Source organism: Hirsutella rhossiliensis, assembly GCF_020360975.1.
Source record: "Hirsutella rhossiliensis strain HR02 chromosome Unknown scaffold00003, whole genome shotgun sequence".
In the NCBI taxonomy this organism is placed as follows: domain Eukaryota; kingdom Fungi; phylum Ascomycota; class Sordariomycetes; order Hypocreales; family Ophiocordycipitaceae; genus Hirsutella; species Hirsutella rhossiliensis.
The window spans coordinates 7,929,495-7,955,733 of record NW_025408669.1 but is presented as its reverse complement, the minus strand read 5'-3'; the positions used below and the strand labels follow the sequence as shown (position 1 = coordinate 7,955,733).

The 26,239-nt window shown below is 41.3% G+C and overlaps 2 protein-coding genes across 2 annotated transcripts; both read left to right on the top strand.

Annotated features, from left to right (window-relative positions):
* Positions 1–284: 284 nt before the first annotated feature.
* On the top strand, positions 285–3,940 carry HRG_04148 (transcription factor hoxa13; the record flags this gene model as incomplete). The annotated part of the gene is made up of 5 exons (XM_044862619.1): positions 285–430; positions 486–1,196; positions 1,261–2,471; positions 2,529–3,635; positions 3,696–3,940. 5 exons carry the CDS (start codon positions 285–287, stop codon positions 3,938–3,940), a joined length of 3,420 nt encoding a protein of 1,139 aa, XP_044723645.1.
* A 1,586-nt stretch (positions 3,941–5,526) lies between these two features.
* HRG_04147 (amino acid permease domain-containing protein) lies at positions 5,527–7,464 on the top strand (the record flags this gene model as incomplete). The annotated part of the gene is made up of 4 exons (XM_044862618.1): positions 5,527–5,754; positions 5,855–7,140; positions 7,218–7,367; positions 7,425–7,464. 4 exons carry the CDS (start codon positions 5,527–5,529, stop codon positions 7,462–7,464), a joined length of 1,704 nt encoding a protein of 567 aa, XP_044723644.1.
* Positions 7,465–26,239: the final 18,775 nt, after the last annotated feature.

Genomic DNA, 26,239 nt, shown 5'->3' with positions numbered 1-26,239 from the left:
GGCAAGCTTTGTTTTCTGGTGCTAGCTTTACCTACCAGACACCGAAAGTGGCCCTTCTCAACTCCTCCGCCAACCAGTACGTACCTACCCGAGACCTCACCTCTCCCAACCTGGCCATCCTCCACGAACCATACTCTTACCAACCTCCAGCCAAGCAAGAAAAGACAGCCGCCTTGAGCCCAACGTCGTGAGCTTCGCACCAAAAGTGACTGACGCCGTCTTTCTCGCAGGCCCGGCTAGCTGCTGCCAAGGCCACTGACCTTCGTTGGCCTGAATCGCTGGCCATGGCCGACTCCGGCGGCCCGCTCAAGTCGAGCAACGGCTCCTCCCACGTTGCCAATGGCAAGCCGCACCGGAAGCCCGTCGTCAGAACGACCTCCACCAAGCAACGCCGTGGCTTCTTCGCCTGGGCCTTTAGCCTTGCCGCAAGGTTTGCCGCCTCTTCCCTCCACCCTCCTCCATCTAACAGTCGCGCCCTTCAATAGACTCGCCATCTGGTCCGCCATCTTCACCGTCCTCTTCCGCTGTCCCTCCTCGATCGATGCCTGCGACGACAAGTCCCCCTTCATTTGCGAACACTATTTCCGGGCCAAGGATGCCGTGTCACCCCATCTCCAGCCGTACTATGATCAGTATGCCGCGCCCTACGTCAATGTTGCTAGACCATACTACGACGCGGTGAACACCCGAGTCCTCACCCCGACGCGAGCCTATGCTGTCCACTACGGTGCTCCCTGGGTCCAGCGAGGTCAGGACTATGCCTGGTCCCAATGGCAGCTCAACGGCCAGCCTCGCCTGGCTCGTATGCAAACCGTGGTCAAGGACAAGTACGACCAATCCGTTGCGCCTCATCTGGCCAAGGTCGGCGAGACTGTCGAGCCTTACTACCAGATTGCGCGCACAAACTCCCTACAACTCTTCTACGAGCACCTCCTGCCCGGCTACGAGCTTGTCCGCCCTTATGCGGCGCGAAGCTACCATGTCGCTTCGGACTTTGCCGTCAACACGGCTCTCCCCATCACTCATTGGGCTTGGGACAGGAGCAACGTCTTCCTGGAAACCACCGTCTGGCCCCAGCTGCGACTTGTTTACGTCGAAAACGTCGAGCCCCAATTGGTGCGCATAGGCGAGCGTCTTGGACGGTATAAGAACAAGGCCAAGTCCAAGGTCCTCCCAAGGCAGCCCTCCAAGGCTGGGTAAGTCGGGATGTCCACTATCTCCCTGGCTTCCAGACCAATGTCCTGACTCTTCGACGTCCAGTACCAGCACCGAGTCTTTTCACTCGTCTTTCAGCAAGCCGACGCCCCAAAGTTCGACTCCCGAACCCACGAGAGCCCAAGGAGATGCCGTGACCGTTGCCACCAAACAAGCAGATCCTCAAGGGTCCGCTGGGAAGCTCCAGTACCCCGTTGGTGCGCCTCCGAAAGAGAACGAGACGGACGAGGACCGAACAGTCCGCGAAATGGTTGCCCATGATCTGCAATCCTGGCAAGAAAAGATTGCGACACAGGCCAAGGAGGGAGCCACCGAGAATGAAGAACGCACCGACGCCATTGCCCGCCGATTTATCCAAGAAAAGGTTGAGGTGATTGGGAGACAACTCATCGAGCAGCTCAACGTCACTGTCCAATCCGAACTTGCCGACGTCAAGCACAAGGTAGTGTCCATCGCAAAGGATCCATCTGAGGACGCCGAGGACAAGGCTGTTGGTGCTGTTAGATCCGCTGGTCTGGCTATCAAGGGCAAAGCTCAGGCGGTTCGAGAATGGCATGAGGAGTATCTCGCCGAGCTTCAGAAAACCGTCCTCGACGCCGCCAACGAGTTCTTTGTCATTCTCGCCGAGACGCAGAGCCTTGCCCTGCAGAAGATTGGCATGAAATGGGCCTGGATCGACGGCATCACGTATCGGGACTGGGCCAAGTATCACGAATTGAGAGCAACGCTTTCGCAGTGGACAGACGAGCTTAAGGAACTGATTACCGGCCATCCTACATTGCTTGAGGCGCAGGGAGCCTCGGCTCAGATCGAGAACGAGGCCATGGAAATCGCTTCTGCCGCCGCCAAAGAGCTTGCCCGTTTGAAACAAGTGGCGGTCTGGAAGATTCGTGCCGGCGATTCCACCGACAACTTTGACTCAGACGCGATGAGGCTGGCCGCCGAGGCCGCACAAGAAGCCGGACGGGTCAAGGCAACGGTGGCCGAAGCTGGCGAAGAAGTGCTTTCAACGGCCAAAGGTATCGCTGAGGAAGGCACTTCGACGGCTAAGGTGATTCCCAGCGCGGTTGTAGGAGGTGCCTCGAAGGCGGCATCATCCCTCTCAGAGGCAGCCATAGGCTCTACCAGCAATCCTAACCAAGCACCGCCTCGCAAGTCTGCCAGAAGCGTCCAGGATGGGGATGCAGCCTCGGAAAACGAGCCCCATACGGCTGCGGCTCCGGGCCCTGCCGACGCGGCTGAGAACATTCTCCGCGGTGCGTCATGACCCTAAGACCTTTTGTGGGAATCTCACGACTAACAATAGCCTCTAGGAACACCACTAGATGCTGTTTCGTCCGAGACGGGGGACGCAGCGACTTCGGCCGTCGCAGAGGCCCCCGAGGCCAATGGAGAAAACTTGAAAGACACCGAAGAGGACGCGAGAATCGCGGCGGACATGCGCCGGGAAAGTGGCAGCCCTCCCGTGCACGGCGCCATGTTCGGTGCCGCCGCCCAGGCTGTTTCTGATCGTGGTCCCATCTTGGACGAAAGCCCAGACCCCGACAGATACGGGAGCGCCACGGCCGCCGCCCAAGCTGCCTACACTAGCGCCCTGTCGGCGGCGTCGGCGCAGTACTCGAGCGCGCTTTCTGTTGTTTCTGCGCAGGTTTACGGCACGCCCAAGCCTGTTCACGAACAGCTCTTTTCTTCCGTCTCCACTGCGTACGATAATGCTGTTGGTGCGGCCGGCCAAAGGCTCAATGATGCCGTGAGCGCCGCCTCAAAAGGGGTCTATGGAGAGCCAACCCCGACAAGCAAATCCGGGGCCCCTGGCTGGCAAAAAGTCGAGTCGATGGCTGCACAGCGACTGAGCGAGGGTCGGCTGTGGGCCGAAATCCAGTATCAGAGTGCCTTGCTTGCCCTGGGAGTGGTAACGTCGACACCGACGCCGACACCGTCAAACGCGGCCGAGAAACTGGTTGAGCAAGCCAAGTTCAACTACTACGCTGGCCTCGGCATGGCGCAGGACCGTTACATGAGCTTCCTGTCGGGCGCCTCGTCGGCCTGGTCATTGATGACGGCGACCCCAACCCCGACGGATCTTGTCGGCTCCGCGTCGTCCGTGGCTTCGGCAGCTGGCAAGTCGGCCACGTCAGCTGCCCAGGCGGCCGGGTCGGCGGCGCAATCGGCGTACTCGGCGGCGACAGAGGGCGTGGTCTCGGCAGCGAATGCCGTGGAGGACTCTTTTTCGGCCGTGGCGGATGCTGCCGGCGAACAAGTGTATCTGGCCGGATCCGCCCTCGCCGGGACGTGGGACAAGGTGGTCTCGGAGCTGAGCGCCCAGGTGTACGCCGAGCCTAGCGCGATTGGGTGGTACGACGAGCTGGCCGCCAACGTTGGCTCCTATGCATCGGCGGCCACCAAGACTGCTGCCGATGGTGCGTCGTCGGCGACAGATGGCGCGGCAAGGGCCGCCGACGCGGCATCGGCCAAGGCAGCCCAGCAATACGAGGCCATGAGCGAGATGGTGTCGGAGCTGGTGAGCGGTAGGGAACCAGCCTTTAGTGAGAGCGTGCTGTCTCGGTTCGGCGTCATCTACGCCACGGCGTCGGCGAGCGTGGGAAGTATGGCGAGCGAGGCCAGCGCGGCGGCGTCATCGCTAGGAGACAAGGTCGGCAGCGTCGCCAGCAAGGCCACGGATGCGGTCAAGGAGGGTGTTGGGCGTGCCAAGGACGAGCTGTGAGGACGAGGATTCAACGATGGATGAGGCGATGCAGCGCTGTCGATTTTCTTCTTCTTCGCCCCTCTTTCTCCGCAGTTCAGCCTGCCAAGTTGCAGGAGAGTGACGAAGAGCGGCAGTTGACCGGGGTCGTAGGATTTGCTTGGCATCGAGAACTTGTACATATTGGACGACTTTGTTGTCACGTATCTTTCATTTTGCACTTGGGTTATGAAGTCGCTGATGGTCTTGGAAGGGGCCGACAGACAAGCGACGAGGCAGAGAGGGAGGCGAAGCTGACCGAGGATGACGGCTGCCGGGGACTGCTGGAGCACAAGCACAGGCGACATAATTTGGAGGAGCGGCTGCGATGTTGGGAGGGAGCGGATGGCTGAAGGGGCGAAGACGGGTCTCTTGGGTTCTCCGTGGCAGCGATGAAGTTTCTATACCAGCCTTTGCTTGAAGAAAAGTGTATCACTGGACCGTTGGGTTTCTCTGTCTTTGGACGCGTTCGATTGATGTTGGGTTCGGTCCGGAGTGAAATGCATCGTTGGATTTCTTCGAACTTCGGTTATTGTCCAAACAGATTGGCCGACGAATTACTATTGACAGGCTGGTTCGATAAAACGTCTCTCTTTACGTTGGGAACCAGCTTGATTACGAGAGGCCGGTTGGTGATTGGGGGGAGTGAAGGTGCGGCGGCATCATCGACCCGGCAAGGCGGACTCGGCCAACACCCATGTCTGCACGTGCTTGTTTGCTCTGGAGCTGAGAATTGGGTGATTGGCCGTCATGGTTTCAGTGGAACTGGAGCTTCCATGTTGCCTCACATCTCCCATGCATGCGGCGATTTCAATGTTGCCTGCGAGCGAGCCTTTAAAGCACCGAGCTTTCCCTCTCTCCCCCAGGAAAGCCTGGAGTCGGGGACACGGGCGGGTCGATTGGAGGCTTGAAGCCGGTTAATTAGAAACATGGAAGCATCAACTTCCATCTTGCTCTTCTCGAATGCCTATGGAATCACGGAGTGCACGAGAGCGTGCCGCTGCAGGCACAAGGCCAGCGAGGACCCGCTCCCTCTGCCTTGGCTTTTTCCCTGCGTAACATGGACGACGAAGCCAAGGCGAGGCAAGAAAAAAAAAACGCTCTCGACAGCCTCTGACAATACATGTAGCAAGGCGTCGTCTGGCCTTCCTCCCCTTGGATCCCTTTTTTCCCACTCTGTAGATTTCGCCCTCCTCTCCCTCTAGCTGCCCGTCCTCCCTTGGCCTCGACCATAATCGGGCCGGCAGACTTCGGCGCTCGCCCCGGCCATCACGTCCAACTTTGGTCTCAAACCCGGAACCGACTTTTCGCGACCACGCGCGTCTTTCTCTCTCTCTCTCCCTCTCTTTTTTCTCTCACTTCCTCCGGTTCCGCTCTCCCTGCCGAGCTGCGACGCAGTGCCACACAGGCCATGGCATGCAAGCTCTGCTAGGGTCTCCGTCTCGCTCCCTCGCCTTTTTGCCTTTGCCTTGCGAGCCGCCCGCGCCAACCACGGCCCAGCTTTCTAGGTTTCCCGTGGGCGACGCACTCCGCAGGCGTCCGCCGAGCGACCCTTGTCGGCAGCTTCCATGGACGCGCCCGGCATCCAAGCCCCTCCGGCTCTGGGGCCGCCGCCCCCGCCGGCATACGCCTCCGAGCGGGACCCCGACAAGGCCGACGGCAGGCCCGCCCTGTCCCGGCACAGCATCCGTGCCTCGCTGTCGAGCGGCTCCAGGCTCGACTCGACCCATCGCTCGCTCAAGGCCCGCCACGTGCAGCTGATTGGAATTGGCGGAACCATTGGCACCGTCCTCTATGTGCGTCTCCCCCCCCCCTCTCTCTCTCACGCCCTCTCGCTCCCCAGTCACATGTCCCCTGGATATATAAAAGCATGTGAGCTCATAGGCCGCCCTCCAGGTCCAAATCGGCAAGGCCCTCCTCGCCGGCGGCCCCGGCAGCCTGTTCCTCGCCTTTGCCTTTTGGTGCACCTTCATCCTCGCCATCACCTTTTGCATGGCCGAGATGGTCACCTACCTGCCCATCTCGTCGCCCTTTATCCGCTTCGCTGGCCGCTACGTCGACGAGGCCTTTGGCTTCGCCGCCGGCTGGAACTTCTTCGTCTTCGAGGCCGCCCTCGTCCCCTTCGAGGTCGTCGCCTGCAACCTCATCATCCGCTACTGGACCGACGCCATCCCCACCGCCGCCGTCATCGTCGCCATCGTCGTCCTCTACGCTGTCATCAACCTCCTCGCCGTCCACTGGTACGGCGAGACCGAGTTCTGGGCCGCCGTCGGAAAGGTCCTGCTTGCTGTCGGCCTCATCATCTTCACCGTCATCGTCATGCTCGGCGGCAACCCGGCCGGCGACCGCTTCGGCTTCCGCTTCTGGAAGGACCCCGGCGCCTTTGCCGAGCTGTACTACGACGGCGGGCTCGGCAAGTGGCTCGGCTTCCTCCAGTGTCTCATCCAGGCCGCCTTCACCATTGCCGGCCCCGACTACGTCTCCATGGCCGCCGGCGAGGCCGAGAACCCGCGCTCCGTCATGCCGCGCGCCTACAACGCCGTCTTCTATCGCCTCACAGCCTTCTTCATCCTCGGCTCCTTGTGCGTGGGCATCCTCGTCCCCTACAACGACCCGGAGCTCGTGTCTGCCTTCAAGGACGCTGCTCCTGGCGCCGCAGCCTCGCCCTACGTCGTCGCCATGAACCGCCTCGGCATCCGCGTCCTCCCCCACATTGTAAACGCCACGGTCCTCACCGCCGCCTTCTCCGCCGGCAACTCGTACGTCTACTGCGCCTCGCGCTCGCTCTACGGCCTGGCCCTCGAGGGCAAGGCCCCCAAGCTCCTGACGCGCTGCACCAAGAAAGGCGTCCCCGTCTACTGCGTCGTCTTTGTCCTCTTGTTTGCCCTCGTGGCCTTTCTCCAGATCGAGTCCAGCGCCGCCGTCGTCCTCAGCTGGCTCGTCTCCCTCGTCACCGCGTCCCAGCTCATCAACTACGCCGTCGTCTGCGCCACCTACCTCTGCTTCTACCGCGCCCTCAAGGCCCAGGGTCTCAGCCGCGACGCCCTGCCCTACAAGGCGCGCTTCATGCCCTATGCTGCTTGGTACGGCCTCGTCGGCACCCTGACCATGGCCTTTGCGGGCGGTTACACGGTGTTCCTGCCGCTTCCGGGCTTCTGGAAGGTTCCCGATTTCCTCTTCTCGTGAGTTCTTGATCGATGCAACGAGACTGGTCTCTTCCCGTCTTCCGCCATTTTAGCCATGGCTGACGCTCTGCAAGGTACACCATGATCCCCATGTTCCCCATACTGTACTTCTCCTGGAAGGTAATCCACAAAACGCGGATTTACAAGCCCATCGAGGTGGACCTGGTTAGAGACTTAGCTGCCATTGAAGACTATGAGCAGCATTACATACCCCAGCCGCCCAAGTGAGTTTCTCCCGTGTTCAGCCGTCTCTTGCAATCTGCTAACTCTGAACTGCCAAGGCACGTTTTCGAAAAGACGCTGGACACACTGTTCGGATAGAGGGGATATCTGTTGTGAGTTAAAAAAGGCAAATAAATCAAAGTGCCTTTGACTCACGTCAATGTAAACTTGGTAGAGATAGACCTAGAACAGCGATAAACCAGGACAAACCGTTGCATGGGATATTCAGTCTCTCCCCCTTGCAATGAGCGCTATGGCGGCCTCCCGCACAGTATCCCTTTGAGTGCCGAGGGACCGCACACATGTCACGAGCCCCACAGTACGTGGCTATATGTAAGATACGCATTCAAGGGCTAGCAGTATTAGCAAAACCTTTAATAGCCAATTTTCCTAGCAACGCATTCAAATTAAGCTCAACAAATTCGCAACAAGATCCACAAGCTTTGTAGGTAGCTATTGTAGCTGTAAATAGCTTCGAACATACCCTCTATGTGCGGCTGGACCACTGTCAGCGCGAGCAGCCTATCGACGGCCCAGTCCGCCCCCTATTTGACCCCGAGCCTAAACGGGGCCCCAAATTCGTCCCTTTTTACGTTCCCGAGCGCGAGCCATAAGTTCGACAGCTGCCACCAACGCCGTTATTACCTTCCTAGCAATTTCTACCCGAATCCTTAGTCGAAGATTGGGTCGGGTACACGAATAATGGTCCTAGGCCGGGCCTAGAGGGTCCAAAGCAGCAGTATTCGCGAGAGAATTGTCGCGAAGGGTGGCCTGATTTCGCAGTTCTCGGAGATATCCCTAGGCATGAGGGATCTAGGAAGCTAAAAACACCGGTATAGAAGAAGGAAGAAGGAGCTGAAAAGAGGTACAGAAAGGAGGGTGGGGGAGAGAGGGGAAGCAGAAGTAGCGATGGCTTCCTATAGAGGTGGCGAGAGATAAGACGGAGGGACCGGCAACGGCTAAAAAGGAGGGGAAAAACCGGCAAAAAGCTCGGTAGTTATAAGGACATTAGTAGCTTCTTTAAGTAGGATTTTCTTTATTAATTAGGATACTAGAAGGATATAAAAAGGGGCGTTAGGTAAAGGAAAGAAGGAGAAGTAAGGCAATATAATAATCACTCCCTACCGTAATTATTGCCCTCTAAAGATTTAAACAACTTTGCCCTGCCTATCCGACCCCTTACTTCTAATTTTACCTTCGTGCATTTTATATGCACTTCTCGCATCTCTCTTCGCGAGAGTTATGAGCCCGGGAGGGGGTGGCAAACTACCCCGCGTTGCGGGGTAATACCCGTAGATAGCCGTGTACCCCTCCTTCTCTTGGATTTCACTAGGTAATGGGCGCGGTGCTTGGTGTTCGACTCCCGCGTCTTGGGCTGCGGTCTAGGAATCCCGGCGGAGCCGCGATCCCTGAGGGGGTGTGTCGGAAAACGCGGTTGTCAGACATATGTGTCGATTACAGCGCACCTGTCGGAGCGCGCGTTCCACTTTTGCCTGTGTGGCGCAATAGTCTTCGCGACAAGAATAGCTAGTTAGAGACGTCTCTTAGAGAGATCTTTCTATAGATTGCAACTCTTATTTATATAGGGTTACTCTCGTATAAGTATTTAAGAGCGTATATAGAAGTGATTAAGGGCAGCGAATTAATATAATAAAGTATTACTATTTATATAAAGATATATCGCTATTTATATAAAGGCCTTATTATTAAGATATATACTAGTACTAGCCCGCCCCGCCTATTTATACCGCGCCTATATAAGAGGTAGTAGTACCGCCTATACGCCCTCGCCCCTACCCGCTTATATATATATATATATATATATATATAAAAGGTAATAAAAGCTATATAATATATACTTCTTAATTCGCTTAAATAATATATTTCTAGGCCTTAAGCTTAAAGTTATAATAATCGGCCTATTAATTAATCTAGCTCCTCCTTAGCCCTTACGGCTATATAGGCGGCGGCGGCGGCGGCGCTTACTTAACGATTCCTTTAATGCTTAACGTAGCTAGCTACTTTAACGAAGCTAGTTATTTTAACGAAGCTAGCGGCGCGCCCCTCTTACCGCGTCTTTTTCTTAATCCCGTTCCCTTTATATTTCCTTAGGTAGTTAATCTTTATTATAACGCTAAAAGAGATCGCGGACTATACCTAAGTTTATTTATTTTATTATACCCTTAGTACCTTTAAATACTTATATTAAGCTACTTTAAGCTACCTTAATTTAAATTAAGTACTATTATAATAATAATAATATTATTACTATTACTATTATTACTATTACTATTAGTTATAATATTATTCTTATAAGAGAACTTAATATAGGTAGTTTATTATTATAAGGCTAGCTATATATAATTATAATAATATTAAGATCGCGGATTTATAATAATAGCTTATTAAGGTTTTAAAGGTAGTAATTAATATAAAAACTATTATTAAAAAGGGGGTCTTAATTAATAGCTTCTTAAGCTATTATTATACTAAAATATTATACTTTTTAAGATTTAACTTAGCTTAAGTATAAGGTTATAAGTATTATAGGTTTTATTTAAGTCCTTTTATAATATAAGGGTATTAAGGAAAAATAGAAAAGGGCTTATTATTATCGCGAAGCGTAGCCTAATTCCGCGGTTCTTAGAGATATCCCTTAGTAAGAGGGACCTAGGAAGCTAAAAAACAGGTTTTAAGGAAGGAGCTAAGAGGAGGTATAAAGAGGAGGGTAGGGGTAAGAGGGGAAGTAAAAGTAGCGATAACTTCTTATAGAGGTAGCGAGAGATAAGACGGATATACCGGCAACGGCTAGAAAGGAGGGGAAAAATCGGTAAAAAGCTCGGTAATTAAGAGGACATTAGTAGCTTTTTTAAGTAGGATCTTCTTTATTAATTAAAATACTAGATAGGTATAAAGAGGGGCGTTAGATAGAGGAAAGAAGGATAATTAAGGCAATATAATTATTACTCCCCTACTATAATTACTGCCCTTATAAGAATTAAATATCTCTGCCCTACCTATCTAACCCCTTACTTTTACTTTTACCTTTATATATTTTATATATACTTCTTATACTTCTCTTTATAAGAGTTATAAGCCTAGGAGGAATAGTATTCCTATACCTTCCGGCTACTATAAAAGGCGCCTTTCTTATATCCCTTATAGCTTCCTTTTACCTTTCTTACTAGAAAAGCCGATTTTTAACCGACTTTTCTACCCTCTTCTATAATAATATTAAAAAAAAACTCTGCCGCCCCTATAGTCTATAGGACGATTCTTATAGAGCCTTAAGATTAAGATAAGTAGGTAAAGGAGCTATAGGCTCGTATAGATAGAACTATCTATAATTTAGTCTTCTTTAATAAGTAGGACCCTCTTAAGCCCTCTCTTTATCCTAGGGTAACGGAATTTATAGAGGGAGCTTCCCTCTTCTCTAAGCTAACCTCCGTATAGTAGAAAGCTTTTTCTACACCTTAGGAGACTATAAGAGTTACTATAAGGAATACCTTTATAAGATAAAGCTACTAACTACTATACGTATAGTAATAACGGAATCCGTTAGTACCGTAAAGCTAAAATCCTACCTTATACTCCTTCTTCCCCTTTATTACGTAGTCTTATATAATTCCTTAATTTCCTAAAATTCCGCTTTTACTTATATACCTTAAGAGGTTATAAGCCCGGCTTACTTCTTTTAAGCCCGGAAATTAGCTTATACCTTTAAAATTCCTTGTCGAAATACCCGATTAAAATTGCTTTCGAAATTCCCCCCGACTTCTTCTACCTTCCTACGCTCTTAAACTCCCGTCTAGACTTCTTAATCCCTACGAACGAAATAATACCGAATTTATATAAAATAGGTAGATAGAAAGAATACGAATTTACTAGACTTAAGGGAAATTTAAATTATACCTTATAGACTATAAGGATAGAAGCTATCCTTATAAAAGAAAAGCTTATTACTACTCTAAAGTAAGTAAATTATATATAGACTATAGAGGCTTTATCTATAATATTCTTTTAAGTCGAAGATAGTCCCTTAATATAAATTCGGTATCTAAAAAATACTAAAGAAGTATAGGATAAGCTTAAAAAGCTATATAATCCGTCGAATTTTTCGTCGAATTATCTGCTTATTAATTAGCTCTTTAATCTTAGTCCCTTAGACTCTAATTTAGAGAAATACCTTTATAAGGTAAAGGAAATCTACGAGGATTTAAAATCCTATAATATAGAAATTCTAGAAGTTATTCTTATAGTATAGATTCTTAATTGCCTTAATAAGGAACTTAGAAGCTATATTATAAATATTATATAGAGCCTTAGGTATAATTATACGGCGTTTACCCTTAAAACCCTTATAGCTAGTCTCTTAGATAAAGCTAGAAGAATAGAGGATATAAACGAATCTTCGGAGAAAGCCTTCTTAATATAAAGGAAGCCTTAGAAATCCTATAGAAATTCTATAGATACTCCTTATTATAAGGAATGCAAAAAAACAAGGCATTTTATAGTAAATTACTATAAATTATACCCGAATAAGGCTCCCGCTTATTAGGTATTAAATAAAAGAAAAAAGGATAATAAGACTTAAATTTCTAAGAAGAGAAAATCTTCTTCTTCTTCTTCTTTTAAGAAGAAATCCCCTTCTAGTAGCATTTCTATTACTAATAAAAGAGGGAAGGCTCGAATTACTAAGCTAGAGTCTAATTTAGAAGATAGTAATAAGGTCTTAAATATAGCTTCGTAAGAAGATAATATAGACCTAGATATCGACCTTATAGACCTCTTTAAGGCTCCGACCCCTATATATACGTTTAAGGATTTAGAGGTAATTTTAACCTCTATAATTACCCCTATAATAGAAGCTAATAAAGACTCTCTTTTAGGACCTCTAAAAGCCTTAATTCCTAGAATAAAGGAATTAGTCTTAAAGGTAAGGGAAGGAGGATTTCCTAGTTATAAGAATAAAAGGATCTTTAATTTTATATATAATACTAGAGCTACTAGATATATAGTATCTTATAAGAATTTCCTTATTAACTATAAAGAAATTAAGTCTAAAGTTTACTAGGGAAAAGCTTCCTTTATATTAGTAAAAGGAAAGGGGGACTTAGTATTTTAGTTCTTATATAATAGAAAAAGGTATATCCTATAAGACTGCTTTTATATACCTAGATTAAGGGTAAATATACTATCCTAATCTTATTTTAATAATACCTATGCCTTAATAGGAGGAAATAAAGTCTTTTAATTAGATAATAAAGCTAAGGTCCTTACTAAAGGATTTCTTAGAAATAAATTATAGTATATTCTTATAAAACCTTTATTAGAAAGCTAATCGATCCTTATTATATCTTTAAAAGTAAAGGATATAGATTTTTATACTTAGTACTTACGCTTAGAGTATATAAATAGTAGGGCTATTTTAGAAATATTAAAAAGATATAATAAGGATATAAAAATACCTCTAAAAGAGGAAAATAAAATAAGGTAGTACGAAATATATATTAGAGCTAAAGCAACGAATAGGGTTAATAAATAACCCTTATATAAGCCTTATTCCTATTTAGAAGAAATAGTATTAGATATTTAAGGGCTAATTAAAGTGCCTACTTATAATAAATATTACTATTATATTTCTTTCCTAGACGTAGGAACCCGATATCTAGAAATATACCTTCTTCGAAGAAAAGGGGAAGCTCTAAATAGGTTCCTAGAATTTAAAAATAGGGTAGAAAATAACCTAAAAATACTAGGATTAGAGAAGCATTTTCTAATAATGCTAAAGAATTTATATATAAAATAAAGCTCTACTATAAAAAAGAAGGAATTACCTTTAATTCTAGTCCTCTTAGGACGCCGGAATCTAATAGTAGAATAAAAAGAATAAATCGTATAATATTAAAAAAAGTATAAGCTCTTTTATTTACTACTAGGCTTCCTAAATACCTATAGGAAGAAGCTATTTTAATAGCTACCTATTTATATAATAGATTACTATACTCTACGATAGGATTTAAAAGTCCTATAGAAAAGAGGGATAATATAATACTACCCTTTAAGACCTTAAATAAAATTAAGACCTTTAGAAGCCTTATATATTATAAGAATAAAGACCTTAAAGATAAGCTAGATAATAGAGCTTTTAAGGGAATAATAGTAGGCTATTTAGAAAATGTATATAAAATCTAGGATTTTCTAAGAAAAAGAAAATCTAGAAATTTCTAGTAGTAATAATACCTTTAATTTTAATTCTATTCTAAATAAAGATAAGCTAGAAAGCTATATCCCTATAAAGGAAGCTACTAAAGAACCTAGAGATAAAAGTCCCTTGCCCTTTATAGAAGAAGAGTCTCTAAATAACGATCCTATTCCTACTACTAGTAAAATAGTAGTAGAATTACCTAAGAAGCTAAAAGGGTTCGATTCTAACTATATTAAATACCCTAACGTTAATTTATTTCTAAACTACGATTTTATAAAGTTAATTCTAGCTAGTATAGAAAATTAGGATCTAAAAATTCTAAAGACCTATAAATAGGTAATAAATAGCTCCGAAATAGTATTTTAGAAAGAAGCTATAATTAAGGAAATTATCTAGCTAATTAAATATAAAACTTAGGAGTTTTCCTACCTCCTTAAGGATAGGGAGGCTATAAGAGGCTACTAGGTCTATACTATTAAGAAGGATAGTTAAAATAATATAATAAAATATAAAGCCCGTTTCGTAATATAAGGATTTAAGTAGATCTATAGCTTAGATTTCCTAGATACCTTCTTAACTATAGCTAGACCTAAATCTATTAGAATTCTACTTATTTTAGCTATTATATACGAATTTAAAGCTTAATAAATAGATATAATAAATGCCTTTATATATACTAATATAGATAGCGAAGTATATATCGATCTTCTTATAGGCTACGAAGAATACGCTCTTAAAGAATATTATTTAAAATATAGATTAGCTTATAAAGCTAAAGGAATTAAATTAACTAAACTCCTAGACCTATATAAAACCGGTTAAATTAAAGCAAAGCTAAAGAAAGTATTATATAGCCTAAAACTCTTATAAAGAGAGATATAAGACGTATATATAGAATATATAAAGGTAAAATTAAAAGTAAGGGGTCGGATAGGTAAAGCAAAGATATTTAATTCTTATAGGGGCAGTAATTATAATAAGGGAGTAATTATTATATTGCCTTAATTATCCTTCTTTCCTTTATCTAACGCCCCTCTTTATACCTATTTAGTATCTTAATTAATAAAGAAGATCCTACTTAAAGAAGCTATTAATATCCTTTTAATTACCGAGCTTTTTACTAGTTTCTCCCTTCCTTTCTAGCCGTTACCGGTATATCTATCTTATCTCTCGCTACCTTTATAGGAAGCTATCGCTACTTCTACTTCCCCTCTTACCCCTACCCTCCTCTTTATACCTCCTTTTAGCTCCTTCTTTAAAACCTATTTTTTTTTAGCTTCCTAGGTCCCTTATACTATTCTTAAGGTATATAAGCAAAAGCGGAATTTTAGGAAATCAAGGAATCACGTAATACTACGTGATAGAGGGGAAGAAGGAGTATAAGGTAGGATTTTCAACGGAATTTATTAGTAGTGTATTAGTATATAGAAGAGGTGTTAAAGTTAATGATTCTCTATCTATCTACTAGCGGACATGCTGTCTTATATAGACAATTGTAGCTGAACGGAAGAACCTTTCGGGACCAGATTTAGGCTACCGTATAGCCCTAAGACTGGGGAATTCTGTGATACCTCGAGTGAATCTGGAAGTGTCTTGGTTCCACTGATATTCGTGTTTAAAGGAGGTTGGTCGTGCCGGTGTTCTTAAGAGGTCTTAGCTAGCATTCTAAGCTAGCTCTGTTCCTTCGATTCCCGATTATACGATAACCGGCAACCCGTTTAATGCATAATAACATGCAAAATAACGAGCGATTCTTGCTCTATAGGATGAGATTTTGTCTATAATTAATATACTACTTATTGGCTTATATAATCGGGAGAGTATATTATAGCTGCTTTATTTATAGTAGGAACACCGTTCCTTATAACTATAGGATATCTCCGAGAACTATAAAATTAAGCTACGCTTCGCGATATACCCCCTTAGCTATAGCCTACCCCTATAGAAAGGGTAAAGCTAAATACTTAGGCCGGTAAGCGTATAGAGGAGGTCTTAGTCTATACTTATCCCTTACTTAAGAAATCCGGGTTTTAGCCCTAGGCTCTTTTAGACCTACTTTTAGGAAAAGGGGCCTAAGGAGGAAATTAAGTCTTATAAGAAAGGGGGGCTTCTCTAAGGATAAGTCCCTAAAAAGGGGGCCTTTAAGAAGAATAAGTCCTAATTAAGCTAGGGGCCCTCCTTTAAGATAAGTCCTAATTCCTCTCTTTAGCTATAGATATCTCCTTCCTCCTATATACTATTAGCTCTTCTTATAGACTCTTAAGGCGGGCTTTTAAGGATAGCTTCTCTTAAACGTCTTTTAGCTTAATTTACTATAAATAGATAGCTAGCTTTTACTTTAGTAGGGGCTTTATAAGACCGTTAGCTTTTATTAATACTATAAGAACCTAACGGACGGAAATAAGTCCCCTTTAGACCTCTTAGCGTAACTAATACTAGTAGATACTAATATACTATAGCTAGATCGATAGCTTACTATTTTCCTCTATAAGAATCTATATAGTCTATATATTATTATATTCTATAGCTAACGGGGTCGGAATTTATAGTTAGAAAGATATTAGTAGCTAGCTAAGGAAAATCGCTTTTTTTAACGCTTCTAAAAGAGCTAGTAGCTCTACCTCTATACTTAAAGTAGTAACGGTAGCTTACCTTAAAGCTCTCTAAGTAATAGTTCCTTTAAAAAGGGATATAATATACCCCTATAAGCTCTTTCTATTTAATAAATTATCTATAAAGGACGAATCGCTCGAATAAAGGAAGATTTCGGTAGCTAGTTTCCTTCCCTACCCTCTTAGGCGTAGACTATATAATCTCGTTAAATAAAGATATAGGATAGCTTAGTCTATTACTTTTTAGTGCCTAGGGCTAGGATTCTAATTATACTTAGCTAGCTAGGAGACTATAAAAGAGATATCCGGTCTAGTAGAAATAGCTAAAAAAAGTAAGGAGCTTACCTTCTATTAATATTAGTGTTTTTCTTACTCCCTAGCTTAAAAGGACGGATTAAGTAAAAGCTCTTCGTTTAATATAGGTATAAAGGGAAGCTTCTTATTAAGGGAATTAAAGAGGAATTTATAAGCGACCTTATTAATATAGGCGTCCTAGGTAAGCTAGATAGTCTATTAGGACCTATTCTAAAGGATTTATATCCCTAGGAACTACTTTAGCTCCCCTAGCCTAGTTATCTTATACCTTTATTATAGGCCTTATATAGCCTCCCTAGCTATTACTTCTTTCTCTTTTAGGTAGGCCTAGATAATATTATCGACGTAAAAGAAGACTATAATTTTACCCTTCTATATTATATACGGTTCTTAAGGGACTTTCTTAAAGCCTAGAGCTTTAAGGGAACCTATTAAATGCTATTACTAAAGAAGGGGTAATCTTTATAGTCTATATAAAGCTTTCTTAAGCCGTAGAACCTTTCCTAGTTATTAGAAACTAGGAGGAAGTCGTATATAAATAACTTCTTCTTCCTTAAATAAGTAGTTAATAAAGGCGTTAACTATATCTATCTAATTAAGTTCGAGGTCGAATTCTACTACTATAGCTATAAGGGTCTAAAAAGATATCCTTACTAAGGTAGTTGCCTTAGTAAGTAGATCCCCTTTTTCCTATTAATTCCTATAAATAACTAGCTAGGCCTTATACTTTAAAAGGAAGCTATATTTACTAGTCTTATAGATAAAGACCTACTTATAGCTAAGGACCTATTTTCCTCTTACTTTTTCCTTAAGGACCTCTTTAAAAGACCCTATCTCTTTATATATAGCTAGGTAGTCTTTTTAGGCTAAGAAAAACTAGTTTTTAAAGGGGTGTTTTTCTAGCTACTTTTAATTTACTAGTAAGTCTAGGAGGTCTCTTTTATATACCTTCCTTACTAATAGTAGCTTAAAAAGCTAGCCTATTATAAACGCTTCGTAGGAACTATCTTCTATAAGCGTTAAATAGAAGTCGGAAAAACGATCGAAATAAGGGAGAGGTTAGTCTTCTTTTATATCGGGCCCTATACCTTCCTTTACTTCTCGAAGTAGGGATAAAAAGGCAGCTAGGTAATCTTTTAAGAGAGGTGCCTTTCTTACCCCCTTAGGGGTCGAGATAGGAAGACTAACTAAAAAAGCTGCTTCTAGATCTTCTTCTTATATAGGAGGAGGCGTAGGGAGGTAGGCGTATTCTAGCTCTACCGCTTTCTTATAGTCTCCTTCTTTATCTAGATTATCTAATTTAATAGCTTCCTCTTCTTCTTTAAAGTTAGCGTTATCCTTAACTACTTCGATATTAGTTTCTTCTTCCGTTTCCTTATCTAGGACCTCTTCTTTAGACTATTAAGAAGGGGGGATTTAGATCTTTTAAATTAGCTAACGTTATAAGAGTAAGAGGGGCTATTAATCCCTCTTTCCGTTAAAAAAGCTAGATTCGTCGAAAATTATATCCCTTATCGAAATAACCTTTTATAGAAGAGGAATCTAGATCTAGAAGATATTCGTAGAATTATAGCCGACGAGGTAACTAATAAAAGCTCTAAAATTAAGCTTTCTTTTCTTCTTCCTTTTTAGCTATATATTAGTAGTTATAGCGTATACTTTATAGCTATAAGCACGAATATAAGCTAGCGAGGCCCTCTTCTTTATAAAGAGCTTAAAGGGTAATTTCTAGTCTATTCCTTAGTTTAGTTCCCTAGGGTCCTTAAGGTCCGTAAGGGTCTAGTTCTAAAGGTAATAGGCGGTCTTAATAACTTCCCTTTAAAGGTCGTAGGGAAGCTTTATAGTAAGTCTTATTATATAGGCCCTTTCTATTATAGTACCCCTTAATTTTTCTGCCCCTCCGTTCTAGGCCTAGGTATTTAGTGCTAATAGGAAGGGTAAAATACCTCTTTTTCGAAGCTAATTTAAGATATCCTTTATAAATAGCTCTCTATTAAACCGTATCTTCTTTACCTTATAGCTAAAGTAGGATTTTATTTAGTTAACGAAGTCCTAAAAGGTAGACTAGTTATACTTACTTAAGTAGGTCTATAAGAAATAGGGGAAACCTATCCCTAAAAAGGCGTCTATAAAAACATTACCCTAATAAAGCTTTCCTAGTCCTTAGAGACGTCGGTCTAGTCGACTTAAATTTCCTTATATAGCTAGTCCGGCTATAAAGGGGTTCGTTTAGAAATTCGTCTCTTAGTCTTTCCTTAGCCGTAGTATTTATATTCGACGGTCTTTAGTCCCCTTATTTATACGCCCTATTATTAGCCTAGCTTATATAAAGCTATAGGGCCTAGGTATAAGAGTCTAAGCGTTGCCTAGACAGTTAATAAGTATGGTTAATTAATAAGCTAGGCAGCTTAGTTAATTCGTTACCTTTTATCGCGTGCGTGCAACACGCCGTACGTAGTAGAGGGGGGTAGTGGCGCGACTATAGCCTATGCCCTCTTAGGTCTACTCTATAATATATTAACTAAGCTACCTACTAGTCGTAGGTTCGAGTCCCCGTGCGTAAGGCTAGATAGGCGCGTATATATACGGGCGCCGCAGCCTAGAGGCATATGCATAGCGCAGGCAGCGGGGGATCTTAACCTAGGCTAATAGGTGGTGCGGCACCTAGGGGTAATGGCCTATTAACTAAGGGAGTAACGGAAGAGAGCGCGGGAAGAAACTATATATAAGAGTCTAGGCGTTGCCTAGATAGTTAATAAGTATAGTTAATTAATAAGCTAGGTAGCTTAGTTAATTTATTACCTTTTATCGTATGCGTGCAATACGCCGTATATAGTAGAGGGGGGTAGTAGCGCGACTATAGCCTATTCCCTCTTAGGTTTACTCTATAACACTAGGTAACTAAGTCGTATATACTAAAGAAGACCGTCTCCTTAGGCTACTAAAAGAGGGTCCTTTATAGTAGACCTATTCCTCCTTATAAGGAAAGCTAACTTCTTAAGAGATTCCTTCCTAAGAATAGGTCGGAATTTAAGAATAAATTAACTAAATTTTTCCTTAATAACCCTAGTCGTCTAATTCTTCTAGACTAGCTTTATAGGCTTAGTCGTTATATCCTAAAAGATTTATTTCTCTTAAAGAAGGTAGAAGGAAATTAAGCTTATTAAAAATTAAGGGTAAAAAGCTACCCTTTTTCGTCGAAGAATTTATATAGACCTATTAAGTAATTTTATCGTGAAATTTACCCTTTTATATCCCTTTATCTATATAGTTAATTCCCTAGTAATAAGGTATTCCCTTTATACCTTCTTAAAGGACCGGAATTATAAGAGTATATTATAGATATTAAGGGAAGTACTAGAGTTAAGGATAGCTAATTTTCCTAGGGGATAATCGGAGGGTCTTAATAGGTAGTCTTACTAATCTATAGGGAAGACGAAGGCTAGATTTACTATACTAACGATTTTTCCTTAAATTTATACCTTAAATAGGGGTAGTAGTATTAGTTACTATTTCTTAGTAACCTAAATCTCGTTTATCTTCTTCTATAATAAGGGGTCCTCCTTAAGAGACTATTATATCGTTTCTTATAGCCTCTTTAAAGGGTTAAATCCTTTAGGTCGGTTTTCCTTAAAGACCTACTAGTATTATAATAATTAATAGCCTAGGGATTTATAGGCTAAGCAGCCGTTTCGTTTAGTCTTTTATTTTTTCGAGGAATCCTCGTCCCGATCTAGAAGGTCTGCTTAAAAACCTCCCCTTTTTTACCCCTTATTACTAATTTTAATAAAGAGGTTCGATTTCGACTAGTTCCCTAATTTTTTGACTAATAAACTAAAAGGTCTATTAAGGGACTAGCCGGGCCGAACGGACTATCGGGGCCGGGCCTAGAGTAGAAGGCGGAGCTAGGGCCGGGACTAGGACTAGGGCAGCCGTTAAAGATAGGGTTAAGGCTCTCGAGGGAGGAGGAGCCGGAGGGGTAATAGCTATAGTAGTAGCAGCGGTAGCCGTAGTAATAAGGGCTATAGCAGCTATAGGGGTAGTAGGTCGAACCGTCTAGGTCGAGTACTAGCTATAAAGGAATAAGACTAATTATTATTATACTTTAGTAGCCTCTTTATCTAGTTCCTTACTAGCTTCTTAAAAGATAGTTAAGTAACCGTTACTAATAGGCTTTATTAGTAGAGATATATCCTATAGCTACTAGCTAGAAAGAGCTTTTATAAGGAAGTATTAGTTAGCTTCCTTAAGGATTTCTTCTTACTTAGCTAGCTATAAAGAAGCTAGTAGGTTCTTAGTAGAAAAGGCTCCTAGGTAAGCTATATAGGTCTTCCTAATATAGTTAGTTATATAGCCCCTTAAGGGAGCTATTAAGGTCTTAAGCTTTAAAAGCTACTACTTAAGGGTCTCTTCCTTTTAAAAAGAGATTAGCTTTATAGTATTAACGGATTCTATTATCGCTATATATATAGTAGTTAGTAGCTTTATCTTATAAAGGTATTCCTTATAATAACTCTCGTAGTTACCTAAGATAGTAGAAAAAGCTCTCTACTATATAGAGGTTAGCTTAGAGAAGTAATAAGCTCCCTCTATAAATTCCGTTACCCTAGGATAAAGAGGGGGCTTAGGAGAGTCCTACTTATTAAAGAAGACTAAATTATAGATAGTTCTATCTATATAAGCCTATAGCTCCTTTACCTACTTCTCTTAATCTTAGGGCTCTATAAGAATCGTCCTATAGACTATAGGGGCGGTAGAGGAGTCGTTTTTTAATATCGTTATAGAAGAAGGGGTAGAAAAGTTAGTTAAAATTAGCTTTTCTAGCAAGAGGGGTAAAAGGAAGCTATAAAGGATATAAGAAAGGTGCCTTTTATAGTAGCTAGAAAGTATAAGAATTCTATTCCTCCTAGGCTTATAACTCTCGTAAAAAAAGATATAAGAAGTATATATAAAATATATAAAGGTAAAATTAAAAGTAAGGGGTTAGATAGGTAAGGTAGAGATATTTAATTCTTATAAGGGTAGTAATTATAGTAAGGGAGTAATTATTATATTACCTTAATTATCCTTCTTTCCTTTATCTAACGCCCCTTTTTATACTTATTTAGTATCTTAATTAATAAAGAAGATCCTACTTAAAGAAGCTATTAATATCCTTTTAACTACCGAGCTTTTTACTAGTTTTTCCCCTCCTTTTTAGCCGTTACCGGTATATCTATCTTATCTCTCGCTACCTTTATAGGAAGCTATCGCTACTTTTACTTCCCTTCTTACCCCTACCCTCCTCTTTATACCTCCTTTTAGCTCTCTTTAAAACCTATTTTTTAGCTTCCTAGGTCCCTTATATTATAGGATATCTTTAAGAACTATAAAATTAAGCTACGCTTTATAATAAAAATAAAGTCCTAAGCTCTAATATAATTATTTAAAAATTATACTAAATAAACTCGGATTTATTCCTCTTTTAATAAATAAAGAAGTATTTATAAATAAGGACTATAGTATAGCCTTAGTAATTCCTTATTTTAAGAGAAAGAGACCCTTAAGTAGTAGCTTTTAAAGCTTAAGACCTTAATAGCTCCTTAAAAGGGCTATATAACTAACTATATTAAGAAGACCTATATAGTATACCTAGGAGCCTTTTTTTACTAGGAACCTACTAGCGTCTTTATAGCTAGCTAAGTAGGAAGAAATCTTTAAGGAAGCTAATTAATACTTCCTTATAAAAGCTCTTTCTAGCTAGTAGCTATAGGATATATCTCTACTAATAAAGCCTATTAGTAATAGTTACTTAACTATCTTTTAAGAAGCTAGCTAGAAACTAAATAAAGAAGCTATTAAAGTCTAATAGTAAGTAGTCTTATTCTTTTATAGCTAGCACTTAACCTAGACGGCTCGACCTACTACCCTTATAGCTACTATAGCCCCTCCTACTATAGCCCCCGCTACTACTACTACTACTACCTTAGCCCTAGCTCCGCCTCTTACTCTAGGCCCGGCCCCGGTCCCGTTAGTTAGACTAGCCCGACTAGTTCCCTAATAGACCTTTTAGTCTATTAGTCGAAAAATTAAGGAACTAGTTAAAATCGAACCTCTTCGTTAAAATTAGTAATAAGGGGTAAATAAGGGGGGTTTTTAAGTAAACCTTCTAGACTAGGACGAGGATTCCTTAAAGAAATAAAAGACTAGAAGACGAAATAGCTACTTAGCCTATAAATCCCTAAGCTATTAGTTATTATAATACTAGTAGGTCTTTAAGGAAAACTAACCTAAAGGAGTTAACCCTTTAAAGAGGCTATAAGAAATAGTATAATAGTCTCTTAAGGAGGACCCCTTATTATAAAAGAAGATAGATAAGATTTAGGTTACTAAGAAATAGTAACTAATAACGCTGCTACCTTTATTTAAGCCGTAAATTTAAGGAAAAATCGTTAGTATAGTAAATCCGGCCTTTTCTTCTCTATAAACTAATAAAGCTAAGACTAACTATTAGAGCCCTTTAATTATCCCCTACGAAAATTAGCTATCCTTAACTCTAGTACTTCCCTTAATATCTATAATATACTCTTATAATTCCGGTCCTTTAAGAAAATATAAAGGGAATACCTTATTACTAGGGAATTAACTATATAGATAGAGGGATATAGAAGGGTAAATTTTATAATAAAATTACTTAATAGGTCTATATAAATTCTTTAACGAAAAAGGGTAGCTTTTTACTAATAATTTTTAACGAGCTTAATTTCCTTCTACCTTCTTTAAGAGGAAGGAATCTTCTAGGATATAACGTCTAAGCCTATAAGGCTAGTCTAAAAGAATTAAACGATTAAGCTTATTAAGGAAAAATTCGGTTAATTTATTCTCGAATTCCGACCTATCCTTAGAAAGGAATCTCTTAAGAAGTTAGCTTTCCTTACTAAGAGGTATACGCTATAACTACTAATATATAGCTAAAATAGAAAAGAAAAGAAAGCTTAATCTTAGAGCCTTTATTAGTTACCTTATTAGTTATAATTCTACTAATATCTTCTAGATCTAGATTCTTCTTTTATAGAAGGTTATTTTAACTAAGGATATAATTTTCGATAAATCTAGCTTCTTTAATAGAAAGAGGGATTAATAGCCCCTCTTACTCTTATAACGTTAGCTAATTTAAAAGATTTAAATCCCCCTTTTATAATAGTTATAAGAAGAGGCCCTAGATAAGGAAATAAAAAAAGAAACCGATATTAAAGTAGTCGAGGATAACGCTAACTTTAAAGAAAAAGAAAAAGAGGAAGCTACTAAATTAAATAATCTAGATAAAGAAGGAGACTATAGGAAAGCGGTAGAGCTAGAATACGCTTACCTTCCTATGCCTCCTCTTATAGAATAAAAAGAAGATTTAAAAGTAGCTTTTTCTATTAGTCTTCCTATCTTAACCCCTAAGGGGGTAGGAAAGGCACCTCTATTAAAGGATTACCTAGCTACCTTTTTATCCCTACTTTAAGAAGTAAAGGAAGGTATAAGGCTTAATATAAAATAAGACTAACCTCTCTTTTATTTTAATTGTTTTTCTAACTTCTATTTAATAGTTATAAAAGATAGTTCTTATAAAGTATTTATAATAAGCTAGCTTTTTAAGCCTATATTAGTAAGGAAGGTATATAAAAGAGACCTCCTAGACCTACTAGTAAACTAAAAGTAGCTAGAAAAATACCCTTTTAAAGACTAGTTTTTCTTAGCCTAAAAAGACTACCTAGCTATATATAAAGAGATAGGGTCTTTTAAAGAGGTCCTTAAGGAAAAAGTAAGAGGAAAATAAGTCCTTAGCTATAAGTAGGTCTTTATCTATAAGACTAACAAATATAGCTTCCTTTTAAAGTATAAGGCCTAGCTAGTTATTTATAGGAATTAATAGGAAAAAGGGGATCTACCTACTAAGGCAACTACCTTAGTAAGGATATCTTTTTAGACCCTTATAGCTATAGTAGTAGAATTCGACCTCGAACTTAATTAGATAAATACTATTAATGCCTTTATTAACTACCCTTTTAAGGAAGAAGAAGTTATCTATATACGCCTTCTACTAAGCTTTTAATAGCTAGGAAAGGTTCTATAGCTTAGGAAAGCTCTATATAAACTATAAAGATTACCCCTTCTTTAGTAATAGTATTTAATAGGTTCCCTTAAAGCCCTAGGCTTTAAGAAAGTCCCTTAAAAACCGTATATAATATAAAAGGGTAAAATTATAGTCTTCTTTTATATCGATAATATTATCTAGGCCTACCTAAAAAAGAAAGAAGTAACTTTTAAGGAGGCTATAAAAGGCCTATAATAAAGGTATAAGATAACTAAGCTAAGGGAGCTAAAGTAGTTCCTAAGGATTCGAATCCTTTAAAATAGGTCTTAATAAACTATCTAGCTTACCTAAGACGCCTATATTAATAAGGTCGCTTATAAATTCCTTTATAATTCCCTTAATAAGAAGCTTCCCTTTATACTTATATTAAATAAAGAGCTTTTACTTAATCCGTCCTTTTAAGCTAGGAAGTAAGAGAAATACTAATATTAATAGAAGGTAGGCTCCTTACTTTTTTTTTTTTTAGCTATTTCTATTAGACCGGATATCTCTTTTACGGTCTCTTAGCTAGCTAGGTATAACTAGAATCCTAGCCCTAAGCACTAAGAAGTAATAGACCGAGCTATCCTATATCTCTATTTAATAAGATTATATAGTCTACGCCTAGGAGGGTAGGGAAGGAAACTAGCTACTAAAATCTTCCTTTATTTAAGCGATTCGTCCTTTATAAATAATTCCTTAGATAGAAAGAGCTTATAAAAGTATATTATATCCTTTTTTAAAGGAACTATTACTTAAAGAGCTTTAAAGTAAGCTACTATTATAACTTTAAGTATAGAGGTAGAGCTACTAGCTCTTTTAAAACCATTAAAAAAAGCGATTTTCCTTAGCTAGCTATTAATATCTTTATAACTATAAATTCCGACCCCGTTAGCTATAAAATATAATAATATATAGACTATATAGATTCTTATAAAGGAAAATAGTAAGCTATCGACCTAGCTATAGTATATCGATATCTATTAGTATTAGTTACGCTAAGAGGTCTAAAAGGGACTTATTTCTATCCGTTAGGTTCTAATAGTAACGATAAAAGCTAACGGTCTTATAAAGCCTTTACTAAAGTAAAAGCTAGCTATCTTTTTATAGTAAATTAGGCTAGAAGACGTTTAAGAGAAGCTATCTTTAGAGGCCCGCCTTAAGAGTCTATAAGAGGAGCTAATAGTATATAAGAGGAAGGAGACGTCTATAGCTAAAGAAAGGAACTAGGACTTATCTTAAAAGGAAGGCCCTTAGCTTAATTAAGACTTATTCTTCTTAAAGGCCCCTTTTTAGGGACTTATCCTTAGAGAAGCCCCCCTTTCTTATAAGACTTAATATCCTCCTTAGGCCCCTTTTTCCTAAAGTAGGTCTAAAAGAGCCTAGGGCTAAAACCCGGATTTCTTAAGTAAGGGATAAGTATAAACTAAGACCTCCTCTATACGCTTACCGGCCTAAGTATTTAGCTTTACCCTTTTTATAAAAGCAGGCTATAGCTAAGGGGGTATATCGTAAAGTATAGCTTAATTTTATAGTTCTTAGAGTTATCCCTTAGTAAGAGGGACCTAAGAAGCTAAAAAATAAGTTTTAAGGAAGGAGCTAAAAGGAGGTATAAAGAGGAAGGTAAGGGTAAGAGGG